This window comes from Equus asinus, chromosome 6 (genome assembly GCF_041296235.1).
Source record: "Equus asinus isolate D_3611 breed Donkey chromosome 6, EquAss-T2T_v2, whole genome shotgun sequence".
Taxonomy (NCBI): Eukaryota; Metazoa; Chordata; class Mammalia; order Perissodactyla; family Equidae; genus Equus; species Equus asinus.
In genome coordinates, this window is record NC_091795.1 from 65187725 (window position 1) to 65204536 (window position 16812).

Sequence of the window (16812 nt, forward strand, 5' to 3'; positions counted from 1 at the left end):
TTGACATCCATTTTTATTTTTTAGAAAGTAATTTTTGGATAATATCCTACAACTGCTATATAATTTAGGCTTCCTAAAATTTTAACGGAAAGATGTAAACAGTAATTTTTAAATGAGTTTGTTTCGATCTATATGCATCAACAGTATGTGATTCGGTGAATTAGATATTCTTACAAAAAGTGGGCACACAAATAGAAAAAAAAATTTCATTCATATTAACCTCTCTCAGAAAACAGCTTATGATGAATGCCAGTTGTCAGCTCTGTTAGCAAATCAAGAATAAAATTAGTCTTAAAAGCAGGAAAAAACACATTGCCAATTTTTAAGATTTTACACATGCTTTTGTCTCTTAATTAAAAAAAATTAGATCTAGTTACAACAGAAAAAGGCACACAAACCTAGAACAAAATGATAAAAACTGAACTCCATCAGGAAAGTCCTAAGAAATGAAATAAAACACACGACCAGTTTTGGTCTGCTCCTGAAAGGACCTACTTTATCTACATTGTAAAGTTCTTCCCTCCTGCCCTTTGGCACCCCGCTATATTAAACCCATTGTAAAACCCAGCACAATAAAGCACTCTCAGGGCTGAGCTTCTGAGGACCAAATGTTAAAAATCCATTTTCTTGGGAGGGGGCTGTACCAATCATTTCTTTGAAAGGCCGGCAGAGTGAATACAGAATCTGAGATTTCCTCTCTGATTTCAAGAGCTGGCATGGCATCTTTGCTGTTTAAAGTAAAGATGTGTTAATTAATGATATTAGCATTGCTTCCCTTCTTTGGAAGCTCTGTAGTTTAGCTCAATAATAATTTTAGTACAATCAAATTTACATACTGACTACAGATGCTTCCCATAGTTTGATAAAAGTTCTAATTGGTTTCTGATGCTACTAAATAAGACACCTGCTGACTTGAGAAAAACCTCAGGTTGCTGGGCCCAATGTGAAAGTTTCCGTGGCTAAAATGACCTTCTCTTGTCCAATAATCCTGCTCCCCGCCCAACCCCCACAAAAAACATCCGTTGGGGCTGAGCCAGCATACCTGACTTCCTCTTGCTCTCTGTGTTCCCTGACATGTGGAGGAGGAGCAGAGTGAAATGATACAGTGCACAGAATAACTCAGAATAAAGCAGAGTGAATGAAACAACATCAGCTCATCTTCAGGAATATTTTGAGAAACTTGCGACAGTCTGAAGATCATGATTAAAATCCTGCATTTTAAAAAAGGAAGCACCTTTTGTGATCTCTTTCCCTTGTGTGAAAGGCCAAGATTGTGATTGGCTGTTTTTTCTTCCTGAATTTTTTTTTTTAAGTCTGTCAGGCAATTAGCTGGGTGGGGCTCTGTAGAGCACACAAGTGCTGCTGAACAGTATTAGCTACTGTGCCTCTTGCACCTCCTTTCTCCTGTCTGAGCAGCCTGATGGAGCTGCTGCAGATTTTATTTTTAAAGAATTACATAGCAGAGGTAGGAAAAGAAAATTGAAAATAGGCTTTATGTAAGATGCCACAAAAATCAAAACTGCTTTGGCATTTTAGAGGTCTAAAATTCAAATAAGTAGGTTGCCTCCTTCATAATGTAAATGTAAGGCACACCAAAAAACCCAAAGCAAACATATCTTCCACTTTTCCTCTCAATTTCTAACGGCTGTTAACTGCCCCTGAACAAATCAGCTCGATTGCTAAGGTAGCCACAAATTATGCTTGCTTTCTTAGTTAAAGTACAGTTCAATTTTCATGAACTCTGTGTACATATTAGTAAAGCATAATCTAATATAATGGAGTTTGGGCTGTAATAGCATAGCAGAAAAAAAAAAAGAGATAGATTTACAATCCCAAATGAAAGGAAATAATGAAAAACTGATAGCCGTTTCCAGTAGGGGGGTATAGGTAACTCCTTGACAATTAGAGTAGGTACAATGTTACAGACATACCATATCCAAGGCAGGAAAGGTAATAACAAACGTGAAGCTGGAAGTTAATTTTTGCAAGCAACATCCAATATAATAAATATTAAATAATTTATTTTATACTGGCAAATTTCAATGGAAATAAAAGGACAAGAATGTTTGAAAATTATTATGAAGCAAACGTTCTTATTGCCTTGAGTGGTCCACAAATCATAGGCTCCTTTAATGGCAAGTGACTATAAAAATCTATCAAAATTTAAAAAAAAAACCCTTAGTCGTATTCAATGAATTCCATATATTTCTACTTTTTCTTAATTACTTATCATGTGTGTGAGGGGAACTCTTTTTTAATACCCCATGCTGTCTTCCTTTATATCAATTGTTACTCAGCCGGGAAAAAGGAATGAGCACAACAAACCCGTTTTCTATCTGAATAAGGATACTTCTGATGGCCTTTTCATTCCCATCAGTTAACAGAACTTCTTTGACATCTGCAGAAATAGCAACCTGAAAAAAAAAAGGGAGCACAGCAAACAATGAGCAAATATGCTTGTCTGTGTGGAAGTGAAGACAGGAGTGACAAGCCTTCAGTATCATGCTTCCTCACCTATTTCTCTGTAACAATCTTCAATCTTTTTTCATTTTATGTCTGCATTATTTTAATCATTCAATCAAATCAGTCAATACTTTTATCATTCCATTTGCGGGAGCCTCTATCTTGCTATCATTCTGTTCGGTAATTGCATTGTGACAGCGGATGATGGTATTCTGAGAGGCTTTCATTTGTGGGCTTCTGTTTATCTAGTAGAGCCATCATACAAGGCTGTCACTCTGCCTTTCAGCTTGCTTCTGTCTGACTGCCTGATGCCCTTCATATAACTTTGCATTGCAGGCAGATGGCTTTGTGAGGGTAATTTTTTTGTGAGCTTTGACATGCTCGCACATTGGGCTGTAACCTCGACACATTGTGTAAGAGCGACAGGTTTGTCAAATGCCAATCAGTGTAACAATATGCTTTTATTTGTAGAGACATAAAAACTTGTCTAATGCACTGTGCTGCTACATAATATCTCCTGAATACATGACTCAGAACCCAGAGAATGGGGAACGACGTTCCTGAATGGCCAATCTAATTCAAAAGAATCTAATTACTGAGCGCTCTGGATCATGTTTGTTGGTGTAATAATGCAGGCAAAACATTAGCAGCTATATCATGGTGCTCCAACTGTGATTCGCCGGGCTATTCCTGTATCTTAGCAAATGGGACTATAATCTGAAAAAAAAAAACGCTTTCGCTATGGCAAAGAAAGACTGTGCGAGGCCTGGAATGTCACAACAAGCGATATTGACTACACTGAGGTAAAATGTTTCTGCTCATCGAGGCAACCATAAAATCAATATGATCCGAAAGTAAGTCAATCTAGAAGGTCTCTCAAGACCCGGCAGCTTGACCGCAGCTGATGCTGTTGACGGTTCTCTGACCCAGCAGTTGGAGGCCCTGGAACATTTTTCCTTTTGTTCCTCCCTCTGAATGGGATTGGAATTGAGAAAAGACCTACCATGAGCCCAGCCAAGCATGTCATGCCACCCCCTAGCTCACACACAGCAAGGTCCCTGAAAGAGAGAAAAGAAATGGTAGAACCCATACAAATTAGATGAAAATGGTCAGAGAGATATATATGTTACAAGGACAAATTGCCATCTGCGGTAAGAACGGCGCTACCAGGAAGTTGTGGAGACATGACTAGGCTACCTCATGTCGTTTTGCGTTTTAAAAATAATTATGAAATAGAAAAGTCACAAAGCAGGCAAATCAGTGGGGGTTCCCTCATTAGTGTTCACTGCAACATTACCACCGCTGAGCTGAAAAATCTGAGAAGGTTCCCTTTTTTTCCCCTGTCAATGGCGCTGTCTTTTAGAACTAAACTAGCTAGAGTAGCGAAAGATAATTGTTAGGAAAGGATAACACTGTTAATCCACATTCATTCCTTCAAAAACAGTTAGACAAGTAAATGAAGAATATATATGACTGTGTATATACCTATATTATAGTCACATATACACAACACATACACAAATAAATGCAAACTTGAATTTAAAAAAAAAATTCTAAAACAGACTGAAACATTTTGTAAAGCTGAACCAGCCTCATAAAGAACAATTACACAAAGAGCATTTAGCAATTAACACTTAAATCACAATTGACCCCAACACAGCACAGTGAATAAACAATGCAGGGACATAATATGGTTAAGCCAGCAAACCAGGCTAACGTAATGACTGCGCTCTGACTTCACGGCTCAAAAGTAAAGCAGCTCAGAGTTAAAGCTGACAGTCTAGCGGGGCGCTCTGCACTTACCTTCCCCTTTGTGCCTAAATATCAGCCCTCAACGTGTGACATTCTGGCCCTGGCCGGCTGCTTGTGGACTGGAGCGCCAGTCAAGCTTAAGTACTACCCTGTTCTTATTTTCTATGCTTAGACTCTTAAGATTGTTTCTTCTTCCCAGTTTGGGAAGTTTATTGCCTCAACAGGAGGAAAAAAAAAAGAGAATTAAAAGAAGAGAAAGGTGGCAAGAGAGAGAAGCGGAGGAGAAGCCAAGTGAGGACATTCATATTCCGAAATACACTTAATGAGTATTTAGCTGTTCAAAATAATTACAGACTGGTTGGTAAATAGGACCTATAGAGCTTCAAAAAATATAAACTATTGACCCAAACTTGTAAGTACATATTGTTAAAACACACACCATGATCACTAGTGGCTTGTCTGGAATCATAATGGGCTCTTCAGGAATATATATTGGATGACTTTTATAAAATGAGAATTAAAATGAAAAACCTCTGTTTTCTGGGTCTATCAAAGAGCTTCAGAATTTTTATATATAAGGAGTTTTTTCCTTTTCCGAAATTCCATCCAAGAGTTTGATCTGTATGCACACTGACAGATGAAAACATTTATTTCTGTAGCATGAATCTGTAATAGTAATTTATATTTTACAAATACATATTCTTAGGCACATAAAATACCTTTAAAACCAGGGGTGGGGTGGCATCTTTAAATAATAGCTGTGGGGTATTTATTTATCAAATATTCTGTACTGACTTTCTTAGCAGAAGTTTAAAGAATGTCTTTATTGTTTTTTTTTTTTGACCTGAACAATCAGTAAGGATTGATTGGAGCTTCACTTTTGCTTCCCAAAATCAAAGTGAAATATAAAATGCCTTGAGTGGAAATCAAAAGCCTTTGACATATAGCAGAAAGCTTGCTGTGCAATATTAGCACCCAAAGGCAATTCAGATTTCTTTTTCAGAAGCAACATGTTTTCATCATGAACTTTTTTCCCTTCCCCTCTTTCTTTTTTTCTCTTCTTTCTTTCTTATATTTTTTAACAGTTTGAAGAATATAATCATGGCAATCTTTAATATGCTGATACAAAACCCATAATGGGCTAAAATATATGTTTTTAAGTGCAGCTTTGTACCTGAATATGTTTCTGTGCTTGAGGCAGTAGTAAGCCAAAACCTCTTCAGCCGGCCAGATGCCTGGAAAACAACAAGAGGATAGACTTTTTTTATTATAGAAGTCTCTTTTATAATCATTCTCTAGAGTCATTCTCTTAAGAAATGGCTTTTAAAAATAATGGTCAGTACAAGCAATTTCAACTTGAACCAAACTTAACATGATTATTACTACTAATATGTCATATCACATGAGTTTCTTTTGTTGTTGATTATAACCACTTTCCCAGGAAAATAGCAAAATATCCTAAATAAATTTTACTGCATTTCAATCACAACAAAACAGCAAAAACAATTACCGAAATTACAAATATCAAAAGTTAAATTTTACTGGTATTCCAGGTAGATCTTAATCTTGTATACATGTGCCTTCTTTTCAGCCAGTTCCTAAGCATCAGCTGAAGGCCTACTGTATATGCAGCCCATGTTACGTGAAAATAAATACACAAATCACTTGAAGGAGCAAATAAAAGCACTGAGGTCATTATACCTTTTTGTTTGATTCCATACCAATGTTTTTTAATATGCACAATTCTTTCCTTTCTTTAATTAAAAAAAATCAAACTGGAGTATAAAAGTAAGAGATTTAAATTTCACCAACTTTGGCAAATCTTTAAATTTAACAATAATCCTAAATAAATCCCACTAAATTCCATGGATGGGCATTTTCTAAAGTCATCATCTGTAAATTATTTATTTAGAAGACATACAGTCTTCATAAATAAATATAAGTTGCTTAATGAGAAGACAAGCATGCCTGGAAATGATAGTTTCTAGTGGTTATCACAGGACACTAGGGTTACAAATACTTTTAATTTTTTTCTTTATAATTTTTGTATTTTCCAAAATTTTCACAATGAAGATGTATCACTCTTATAGTCAGAATAAACTATGTTGTGTTACGTGCCATCAGGTTGGCTCAGACTCCTGGCAGCTCTGTGAATGAGTGGTGTCCACAGTGTCCTGTCCTCAACAGCCCTATTCAGCTTCTGCAGACTCATGCCTACCGCTTCTTTTATGGAGTTGATCCATCTCATATTTGGTTTTCTTCTTTTCCTGCTGCCTTCTACTTTTCCTAGCAGTATTGTCTTTTCCGAAGAATCCTGCCTTCTCATGATTTGCGCAAATATAATAAACTACGGCCTTACAAAAACTGTTTTCCCCAAGTGGTCAGATTCAAAGATCAGGCAGGGCAGCAGGCATCCCGCACTGCCTGAGGTTAGAAGGCTCTGCGGTCCTGGCAAAGAGCCCTGAACGTTCGCTGCCTTAGCACTAAGCACTCTTCTAATGGGGTTTGATGCAAAGTTGAATCACCTAACGAGACTTAATTCTCTCCCAAATGCATCTCTCCCTTAGAGGAGTAAGAAATCAGAACATTTCAGAGAAGAGGATGTCAAAGACATGGGAAGTAAAATCCTAAGAGAATTAATGGGTAAATATATGAACAGGAAAGAGACGACTCCACAGAGCATTTGCTGCAGGGAAGTCCAGTCAGGTGTACTCGCTAGCTTAGCCTCCATGGCATTTCGCATGGAAATGACTGTTTGGAGGAGAAACAAAGTAAACCAGCAAGAAGTGTTTGGAGTCACGTTTAGGAGAAAAGTCGGAGAGGCAGTGGAATGTAGCACTTAAGATCACAGGTACTTTGGAATCAGACTCATTGACTCCAGTCCCAGCTCTGCATTCCCCAGTTGAGTGACCTTGGATAGGTTACTTAACCTCTCTGTGCCTCAGGTTCCTCATCTGTAAAATAACATAACTGTAGTATCAACCTCACAGGATTGTTGTGAGAATTAAATGAGTAAAATATATGAAATGTATTTAGAACAGTTCCTAACTCATAGCAAGCTCCAAGAAAAAGAAAGTTAGTTGTTGTTGTTAATATTATTCTCCTGCAGGCATCACACTCCCTGATTTTAAATTATACTACAAAGCCATAGTAACCAAAACAGCATGGTACTGGCACAAAAACAGACACACAGATCAATGGAACAAAATTGAGAGCCCAGAAGTAAACCCACACGTTTATGGACAGCTAATATTCGACAAGGGAGCCAAGAGCATACGATGGAGAAAGGAGAGTCTCTTCAATAAATGTTGTTGGGAAAACTGGACAGCCACATGCAAAAGAATGAAAGTAGACCATTCCCTTACACCATGCACAAAAATCAACTCAAAATGGATTAAAGACTTGAATGTAAGACCCGAAACCATGAGACTTCTAGAAGAAGACATAGGCAGTACGCTCTATGACATTGCTCTGAGCAGCATATTTTCAAGTCCCACGTCTGACCGGGCAAGGGAAACAAAAGAAAAAATGAACAAATGGGACTACATCAAACTAAAAAGCTTCTGCACAGCAAAGAAAACCATCAACAAAACGAAAAGACAACCTAACAATTGGGAGAAGATATTTGCAAACCATATATCAGATAAGGGGTTAATATCCAAAATATACAAAGAACTCATACAGCTCAACAACAAAAAAACCAACAAGCCAATTAGAAAATGGGCAAAAGATCCGAACAGAGATTTCTCCAAAGAAGATATACAGATGGCCAACAGGCATATGAAAAGATGCTCAACATCATTAGCTATCAGGAAAATGCAAATCAAAACTACAACGAGGTATCACCTCACTCCGGTCAGAATGGCTATAATTAACAAGACAGGAAACAACAAATGTTGGAGAGGGTGTGGAGAGAAGGGAACCCTTGTTCACTGCTGGTGGCAGTGCAAACTGGTGCAGCCACTATGGAAAGCAGTATGGCGTAGCCTCAGAAAATTAAGGATGGATCTACCATATGATCCAGCTATTCCACTGCTGGGTATTTATCTAAAGAACTTGAAAACACAAAGACATAAAGATACTTGCACCCCTATGTTCATTGCAGCATTATACACAATAGCCAAGACATGGAAGCAACCTAGATGCCCATCAAGGGATAAATGGATAAAGAAGATGTGGTATTTATACACGATGGACTATTACTCAGCCATAAGAAATGACGAAATCCAGCCATTTGTGACAACATGGATGGACTTCAGGGTATTATGCTGAGTAAAATAAGTCAGAGGGAGAAAGTCAAATACCATATGATCTCAGTCATAAGTAGAAGATAAAAACAACGACAAAAAGAAAAACACGTAGCATTGGAGATTGGACTGGTGGTTACCATTGGGGAAGGGGGGCGGGGGGAGGGCAAAAGGGGTGATTAGGCTCACATGTGAGGGGATGCACTATAATTAGTGTTCGGGTGGTGAACATGATGTAATCTACACAGAATTTGAAATGTGATGTACATCCAAAAAACATAAAAATTAAAATAAAAATTTAAAAAAATTATTCTCCTGCAAAGGGGAATAGAAGAGTGGAAGAGAGAATAAGTGAACCCAGAACAATGACCCCAATAACCAGAACAGATGAAGAACCTTTTGGACCTGCTCCTACTCTTGAGCTTTGGCATGAACCCAAAGTCCTAACACCTGGCATACTTCCACATAAAAAGAACTCTGGAAAGACTAAAGTGCATAATAAAAATCTCTGAAGGAAGAATCCAAGACAGTGTTCTGCACCAAGTGGATATAATCACCACAATAATGAATTTCTTTATGCCTTTAGTAGATGGTTTTGAGGTTTAAAAAAATAATGATAGGGGAAGGGTACTTACCTAAAATTCAAGCCTTGATTAGGTACAAAAATGTGACTTCTAAAATGCACAGTCTTTTTAAACAGTGTTGTAATTTTCTCAAAAAATTATAGAGGTTGATTTTTAACTAAATTAAATACAAAAGTTAGAACAAAGTTTAAAAATCACCTAAAATTCCACCGCTGGTATATAACCACTGTTATCATTTTGGACATCATTCCAAAAAATCTCTCTAGGCATAAGGATATTTTACACAATGGGATCTTATCATGAAGGTATTCAATAATCTGATTTTCCCCACTCAGTATGCGATAGCTTCTCATGACAATAAAAATATATTATACCTTCACCATTATTGTTAATGACTGCCTAGATATTTTATGTCTGCATCATAATTTATTTAACCAGTTTCCTCTTGATAGACATTTAAGTTAGTTTCTAAGTTTTTGATATTATGAGATTATAAACAGGGTACAATGAAGACACATTTTTTTTCCCAACATATGATTTCTCTCCTTAGGTCAAATACCCAGAAATGGGAAATCTGATCAAAAGTTATGTACATTTCACATTCTGATATATCAAACTGTCCTCCAAAAAATTTATACCAAACTACACTCCCAACAGGAGTGTTTATTTCCTCAAAGCCTTGTCAACACAGGGTTTTGGCAATCTATTTTATTTTTGCTAATCTGTTAAGTTTTTAAAAGTTATCTCAGGCAAATCAAAACCACAATGAGATACCACTTCACACCCTCTAGGATGGCTATAATCAAAGTCAAACAGTAACAACTGTTGGCAAGGATGGAGAGCAATGAAGTAAAACGGTGCAGTCACTTTGGAAAACAGTCTAGTAGCTCATCCAAAAGTTAACGTAGAATTAGCATGTGACCTAGCAATTCCACTCCTAGATACATATCCAAGAGGAAAGAAAATATGTCCACCCAAAAACTCGTACACAGATGTTCATAGCAGCATTACTCATAATACCCCAAAAGTGGAAACAACCCAAATGTCCATCGACTAATGAATGGATAAATAAAATGTGGTATGCCCATGCAATGGACTATTATTTGGCAATAAAATGAAATAAAGTACTGATCCATGCTACAATATGGACGGAACATGAAAACATTATGCTGGGTGAAAGAAGCCAGACACAAAAGACCACGTGTTGTATGTGTCCATTTATATGAAATGTCCAGAATAGGCAAATCCGTAGAGACAGAGTATAGAGTGGTGGTTGTCTAGGGCTTGGATGGTTGAGAGTGAATGAGGAGAGAGTGCTAATGGGTATGAGGTTTCCTTTAGAGGTGATGAAATCTTCTAAACCCGATTGTGGTGATGGTTGTACAACTCTGTGAATATACTAAAAACCACTGGGTGAACTGTATGGTATGTGAATTAAATCTCAATAAAGCTGTTACTTATAAAAGTTTTCTCATTCCTATTTGTGGAAATATAACGGTCTTTTAAAAAGATGTAATTTTTAAAGAAGTTATACATATACATTGTTTAAAGAGCGACTGAGTTCTTTGAGAATAATTAAGACTAACAGTAGTACCCAGCTCCTCTCTGCAATCTTCCTCCTTCCTCAGAAGCTACTACTTTCAATTCTTTTGATAATTACTTCCATACTTCTACATAATAATATGTTTGTATTGTTACTTCATGATTTTTCAGTTTTAAGCAAAATCTATTGACCCCCACTATAGAAGATAAGCAGTTTTTTGCTTTTATCTCTACCCCTCTCCCCACACCACACATACCATGCTCCTTATCCACCCTCCCTCCACCATCTTCCAAATATAGATATATTATAACTTTGGAAGGTCTCTACTTATTCTCAATTTTATAACGACCATGAAATAAAACAGGGCCATGTAGTAAACGATTGCTTTTTCCCTCATGTATACTTTTTCCCCCTCTGGAGTTCATAATTTTTCTTTTCTCATTTGCTAAGATTTTTATTCAAATTTTTTTTTTTTTGAGGAAGATTAGCCCTAACTACTGCCAGTCCTCCTCTTTTTGCTGAGGAAGACTGGCCCTGAGCTAACATCCATGCCCGTCTTCCTCTACTTTATATGTGGGATGCCTACCACAGCATGGTGTGCCAAGCGGTGCCTTGTCCATAGCCGGGATCGAACCGGCGAACCCTGGGCCGCCGAGAAGTGGAATGTGCACACTTAACCGCTGTGCCACCAGGCCGGCCCCTTTATTCAATTTTAAAATGCAGTTGTCAATTTCTGCTCTCAGTACATTCATTCACACTGGATATTCTATCAGCCTCCTGAGGAAATCTTTTCTAGTGCCTTCTGACCTGCTTTAGTGTAGACTGAACACCTTCTATGCCTGGTGCACAGCTGATATGCTGGAATCAATCTTCACTATCATTCCAGGCTTCCTTTTGTCCTTCTCCTGTGTTCTATCTCTTGTCTCCTCAGTCCTTTTTCTTCCTTTCTTGGTTTACTTTCTCATTTTAGATGAACACATCCTGCAGTAGCTTCTTGGAAAAAAGTGGGTAGGAGGTAAATGTTTGAGAACGTGTATGATTCAGTGGGTAATTTTGATCTGGAAACTCCATGTTCTTCAGTTCTTGGGAAGTTTCTTGGAAAGTTCCATTGATTATTTCCTTATCTCCATTTCTATCTGTGCTCCTTCTCTGAAACTCTTATAATTTAGATGTTCAATCTCCTGAACTTATTCTCTAATTTTCTTATCTTTTCTCTCGTGCTTTCCATCTCTTATTTTTCACTTTCTTGGAAATTTCCTCAACTTTATCTTTCAACCCTTTTATTGTTCTTTTCATTTATGCTATTATTGATGGCAGTTCTCTTAATTTTTCTTTTTTAGAACATCTTATTCCTGTTTCATGCATCTAATATCTTTTCTAAGCTATTTGAAAATATTAATTATAGTTTGTTTTTCTTCATGTTGCTTTTCTCTGTTTATTGGTGTTGCTAACTGTCACATTAAAAGCTTTCCTCAGGGGCTGGCCCCATGGCCAAGTGGTTAAGTTCGCGCGCTCCGCTGCAGGCGGCCCAGTGTTTCGTTGGTTCGAATCCTGGGTGCGGACATGGCACTGCTCATCAAACCACGCTGAGGCGGCGTCCCACATGCCACAACTAGACGGACCCACAACTAAAATATACAACTAGGTACCGGGGGGCTTTGGGGAGAAAAAGGAAAAAATAAAATCTTTAAAAAAAACGCTTTCCTCAGATATTTGTTAATTCTTTGTTGTTTGCTTAAATGTAATTGTAGAAGGATAAAAAGCGGACTGGAGGTGAAGAGGGCTCAATGCGTGGCGGGAGGGAGTGGGTAGAGAGGCTCAGCATCCAGTTTGCACATTTTCACCTAATCCATCCACCCTGCTTTTGGTACACTTTATGATTTCAACTGTCCTGGTGTCCCCCAATCCAGAAACCCTCAGTTTAACTATCATCAGAGAATAAACTTTTTCTCTTGGGAGTACAGAAGGGGAAGTTATCCAGTAGTCTGGAATAGGGATATAACTGATTCTTAAACAACTTTCAATCAATCCTCCTTATTTTAGGCCCCTTCGACTTCTACTTTTAGAATTACATGGTGCCACCAATTCCTGAACCTTTCAAAGTTTCAGAAAAATGAATTGGGTTGGTTCTCAACTTTCCCAACTGCTGGCTTTCTCATATCTGTTAAGTCAATAACTTCTCATCCATTGGCTTCCCAGCTTCCAAAATTTTGTTGTTATATTCTCCCTCATTCTATCATCCTCGTGGGTTTATGTCATAAAAACACCCATTTACAGTGCTTTAGTCAGGTTCTGGAAAGAATTAATTTTAATGCACTGTTCAATCTCCAAGTTTACCTGAAATATCAAAATGTATGGTCTTTTGACCATTCAAACATTCATTCAAAAGATGTAACTGTTTGTGGCATAGTTCTAGAATCCAAAACACACAATAACTATTCTTATCTCTCACAGAGTACATTTTACTATAAATACTTTAAGCTCTGAGTGGTGGGGTTTCAGCACTCATTCCAGAAGAACAGTGATTAGCAGGGCTTTGTCGAATAGAGAGAAACTCACTGGAAGAGTGATGAGAATAATTTTTAGAAGGACATACAAGCATAGGACACTAATGGTGAGATATTTTTATGCTCAAGATTTTTATTCTCCATTAATAACATTGTAGAGCTCTATCAATCAATTCTAGCCACTTCCGCTATATTTTTGACATCACCCGATGAATCAGAACAGAATGCCCAAAGTGGCATTTAGACTAGCTAAAGTATTGATCCCTGAAAAAAGCATCACAAAACATTTTAATTAATGGTTTATTCTAGATAACTTGTTCCTTAAAGTTATTCAGAGGCATGTTAATTCCTATTCATTAGTGCTTTCTGTATAAATTGAATTAGTTTACCTCATAGGAGGAAAGGCTTCCTTCATCCATTGGTCCTCCATAAAAGCATTAGCTAAACAAGAGCTCTATTTGGAAGAGGAAGACTACGTTGTCCTTGGATTTCCATGGTCATTTGGTTTCATTCTCTTTTCTTTCTAACAAAGGGTTGGTTCCCTGCAGATGCTTCTGTCAGAACCGGGCCTGTCAATCTGTTAAACTTCAGAAAACCCATCGCTAGCCAACACTGAAATATGAAAAACTAGTTGTCTATGTAGCAGTAATGAGGGGGGAAGTTGGCGATGTGATATATTTAATGTATGTAACCATTTTTTTGTTTGTGAAGTAGCTAGTTTAGCATTATTTTAAATGCCAACTTGTGTGGTTAATCTGGAAACAAACAACACATCCATTGTTAACCCAAAGGCTGAACAAATCCTAAAATTAACTGTATGTAGATACTAAGAGACATGAGTCTCTAGCTAAGCCTGGGTCCTTCTAGATCACTTCCATTTGAGAACTTTTTGTTTCCCTATAGTTCATGTTGTAAAGTCCTAAGACTGACAGACAGCATCTGACAAGCAGCACCACTGACTCCCTCTTCTCACTCTAACAGCTTGCACTGGCCCCATGATGACAACACACCCAGCTCTCGCAGCAGAAAGATGGCTTTTCTGTGATCAGCTGATGTCCAGCCAAGCAGCAGCTTTCTTTCCCTTCCTCAAACTAAATGATTATATCCATCATGCAGGAGTCAAAACTAAGGCCCCTCTCAAATCTGAGACTCAAATGGAGAGGCCAGGATGCCCTTGGCTAAGCTGTTGACTCTTCTGGAAGAAGAAATGCACTGGTGGATATTACTAAAATGAAAAACTGCTCATGCTGAAATGGGTAGGTAAACCTCTTGGACTGTTTTCATTGTTTACACTCTGTCTCCTTTTCCTTAAACATTTCTGCTTTGTCATTGATGTTTCCACACAGAGTGGAAATCCATAAGAAGACTAAAGAATGCTCCATAAATATTTATTGGTCATCTACTATATTTCAGGCCCTGTGGATCAGCAGGGAATGAGACAGCATCGTCACTGGAGCTTCAGTCTAGTTAGAGAAGGAGACAATAAATAATTACACAAATAATGTGCCTACTTATAGTTGTAATAAATGCTATGTAGGAAAAATAGAGGGTGCTTCTGAGAACATATCATGGGGGACCTGACGTGGCCAGAGGGGAGGTTGAGAGGAGTCCATCAGGAAACACTTCCTTGTAGAAATGGCATGTAAGCTGAGACCCAGAGGATGAAGAGCCAAGTTGAGGAGGAAGAGGGAGACAGGGGTGGAGAGAATGGTCCACAGAAGGGAGCCCCAAGAAATAAAGCTTTGAAAAGGAGATGAGCTTGATGTTCTAGGAATGGAAATAGAGTCAGTGGAACTGAAGAATAAATAAGAAAGGAAGAGATTAGTACAAGATGAGACTGGAGAGGCGGTTAGGGGCCTGATCCCACAGGCTCAAAGGCCATGTCGGGAATTATAAATTGTACCTTAAAATAAATGATACATTTTAAGCAACAGAGTGGTATGATCAGATTTACATTTTAGAAGATAAGTCTGGCTGCCCTATAGATTGAAAAGGGGCAAGAGGAGGCAGGGGAAACCAGGTGGGCGGCTACTATAATTACCTAGGTAAGTGCTGACTGTGGCTTGGGTGATGGTTAGGGGAGATGAAGAAAAATGGAAAGATCTGAGCTATCCTGAGAAGGTACACTGACAAGACTTATTAGTTAATTAGATGAAGGGGGTGGTAAGAGAGAGGGAAGTGTCAAGTATGACTTAGGTTTATGGCATGAAAAGTGGGTGGATGATGTACAGCAGACACATAGAGGCTTTTCCTTCAATTTCATATGAACTGAGGAGGCTGAATTCATGATGCAAAAATGAGCATGCGGTCTAGGGTCCAATTCTGGCTCTGCCACCAACAAACTGTGTGATATTAGGAAGTAATTTAGCCTTTCTGAGCATCAGTATCCTCATCTGCAAAAAGCTAGGCTTGGGTTAGATTTTGTCTAGGGGAACTTCAAGCTATAAAAAGCTACAATAAAGAACCAAATCTCATACTCTGGAGCTAGACAGAGTTTAGCTTGAATCCTGGCTATTATGGTTGTGTGACCTTGGGCAAGCAACTTAAACTTTTTAAGCCTCATTCATTCATTCATTCAACATACAATTATTGGCAGCCAGGTCTGTCCTAGCAGCTGGGGGTACAGCAGTGATTAAAATAAAGCCATTGCCCAACTAACCTTAATAGGGGCAATGGACAATAACAAGATAATTTCAGATAGTGATTAATGTTGTGAAGAAAATAAAACATTAATGAAATAGAGAATAACTACAGGGAAAAACGTTGCTACTTTTGCCAGCATTGTTGGGTAATGCCTCAGCTCTCGCATTTGTTAAGTACAAGCATAAAGGTACCTACTCATAGTGTTGTTGTGAGGACTAAAGAAGATAATGCATGAAGGGCACTTAGAACCGTGCCTGGCACATAGTACACTTTTTATAATGTCAGCTATCGTCACTGCTGCTATTGGCACCATTAGTATTTTGACATGTTTTTATCCAGAGAATTTTATCAAGCTTGATTATATTTTTATGATACTTTCAGGGAGATTATTATCCCTAATTGATAACACACAAAATCAAACCAAAACCGAACTTTGAAAAAATTTGTCCTAGCTATGGGAACTTTGAAAATCGATCCTAAACAAGAATTCCATATATATGGACAATACTTCTTCTATACTTGTCCTCCTGCTCCGGCCCATTAACAGATGCGCTCTGAACAATAAATTATTAGGTGCAGGCCTCCCTATGTTTCTGGAACCAGATCAGAGAGAACACGGGTACACGAGAGTGAAAGGGGATGTCCGCATAGCCCAGCACAGTGAGCAGGTGGAAGCTTGCCCTGCAACATCTAAATTAAAATTTAAAACAAATTTCAATTCAGATACCTATTAATGTGATGATTATGAGGTAAGGGAAAGATAAAAGGAGTCCCATCTCTGTCCTGACCCTGAGGTAGGGAAGGGAAGATCATCTCCAGAGAGCACTCCCCAGAGGCCCCAGCCTTTGGTCTGACGGTCAGTTGTCAAGTAGATGCTGGGAAGGTAACTGAGTGACAGATGAGAAATGGAGACAGGACAAGGAAGATGCTGAAGCACCACTGAGAAAAAGAAATACAGCAATCTCCCTTTATCTGCGGAGGATACATTCTAAGACCCACCGTGGATGCCTGAGACCACAGATAGTACTGAACCCTGTATGTACTATGTTTTTTCCTACATGTATATATTTAAG

The 16812-nt window shown here is 38.2% G+C and overlaps 1 protein-coding gene across 6 annotated transcripts in view; it reads right to left on the reverse strand.

Moving 5' to 3' along the window:
- The window catches only part of CAMKMT (calmodulin-lysine N-methyltransferase), a 372589-nt gene that overhangs the window by 53265 nt on the left and 302512 nt on the right, over nt 1-16812 (reverse strand). For all 6 annotated transcript variants that reach the window (XM_014833329.3, XM_044772352.2, XM_070512170.1 and 3 more), the window contains exons 4-6: nt 5390-5450; nt 3467-3521; nt 2351-2414 (exon numbers count right to left, since the gene is read on the reverse strand). In XM_014833329.3, coding sequence (XP_014688815.1) covers nt 2351-2414; nt 3467-3521; nt 5390-5450 — 180 coding nt within the window. The remainder of the gene's footprint in view (nt 1-2350; nt 2415-3466; nt 3522-5389; nt 5451-16812) is intronic.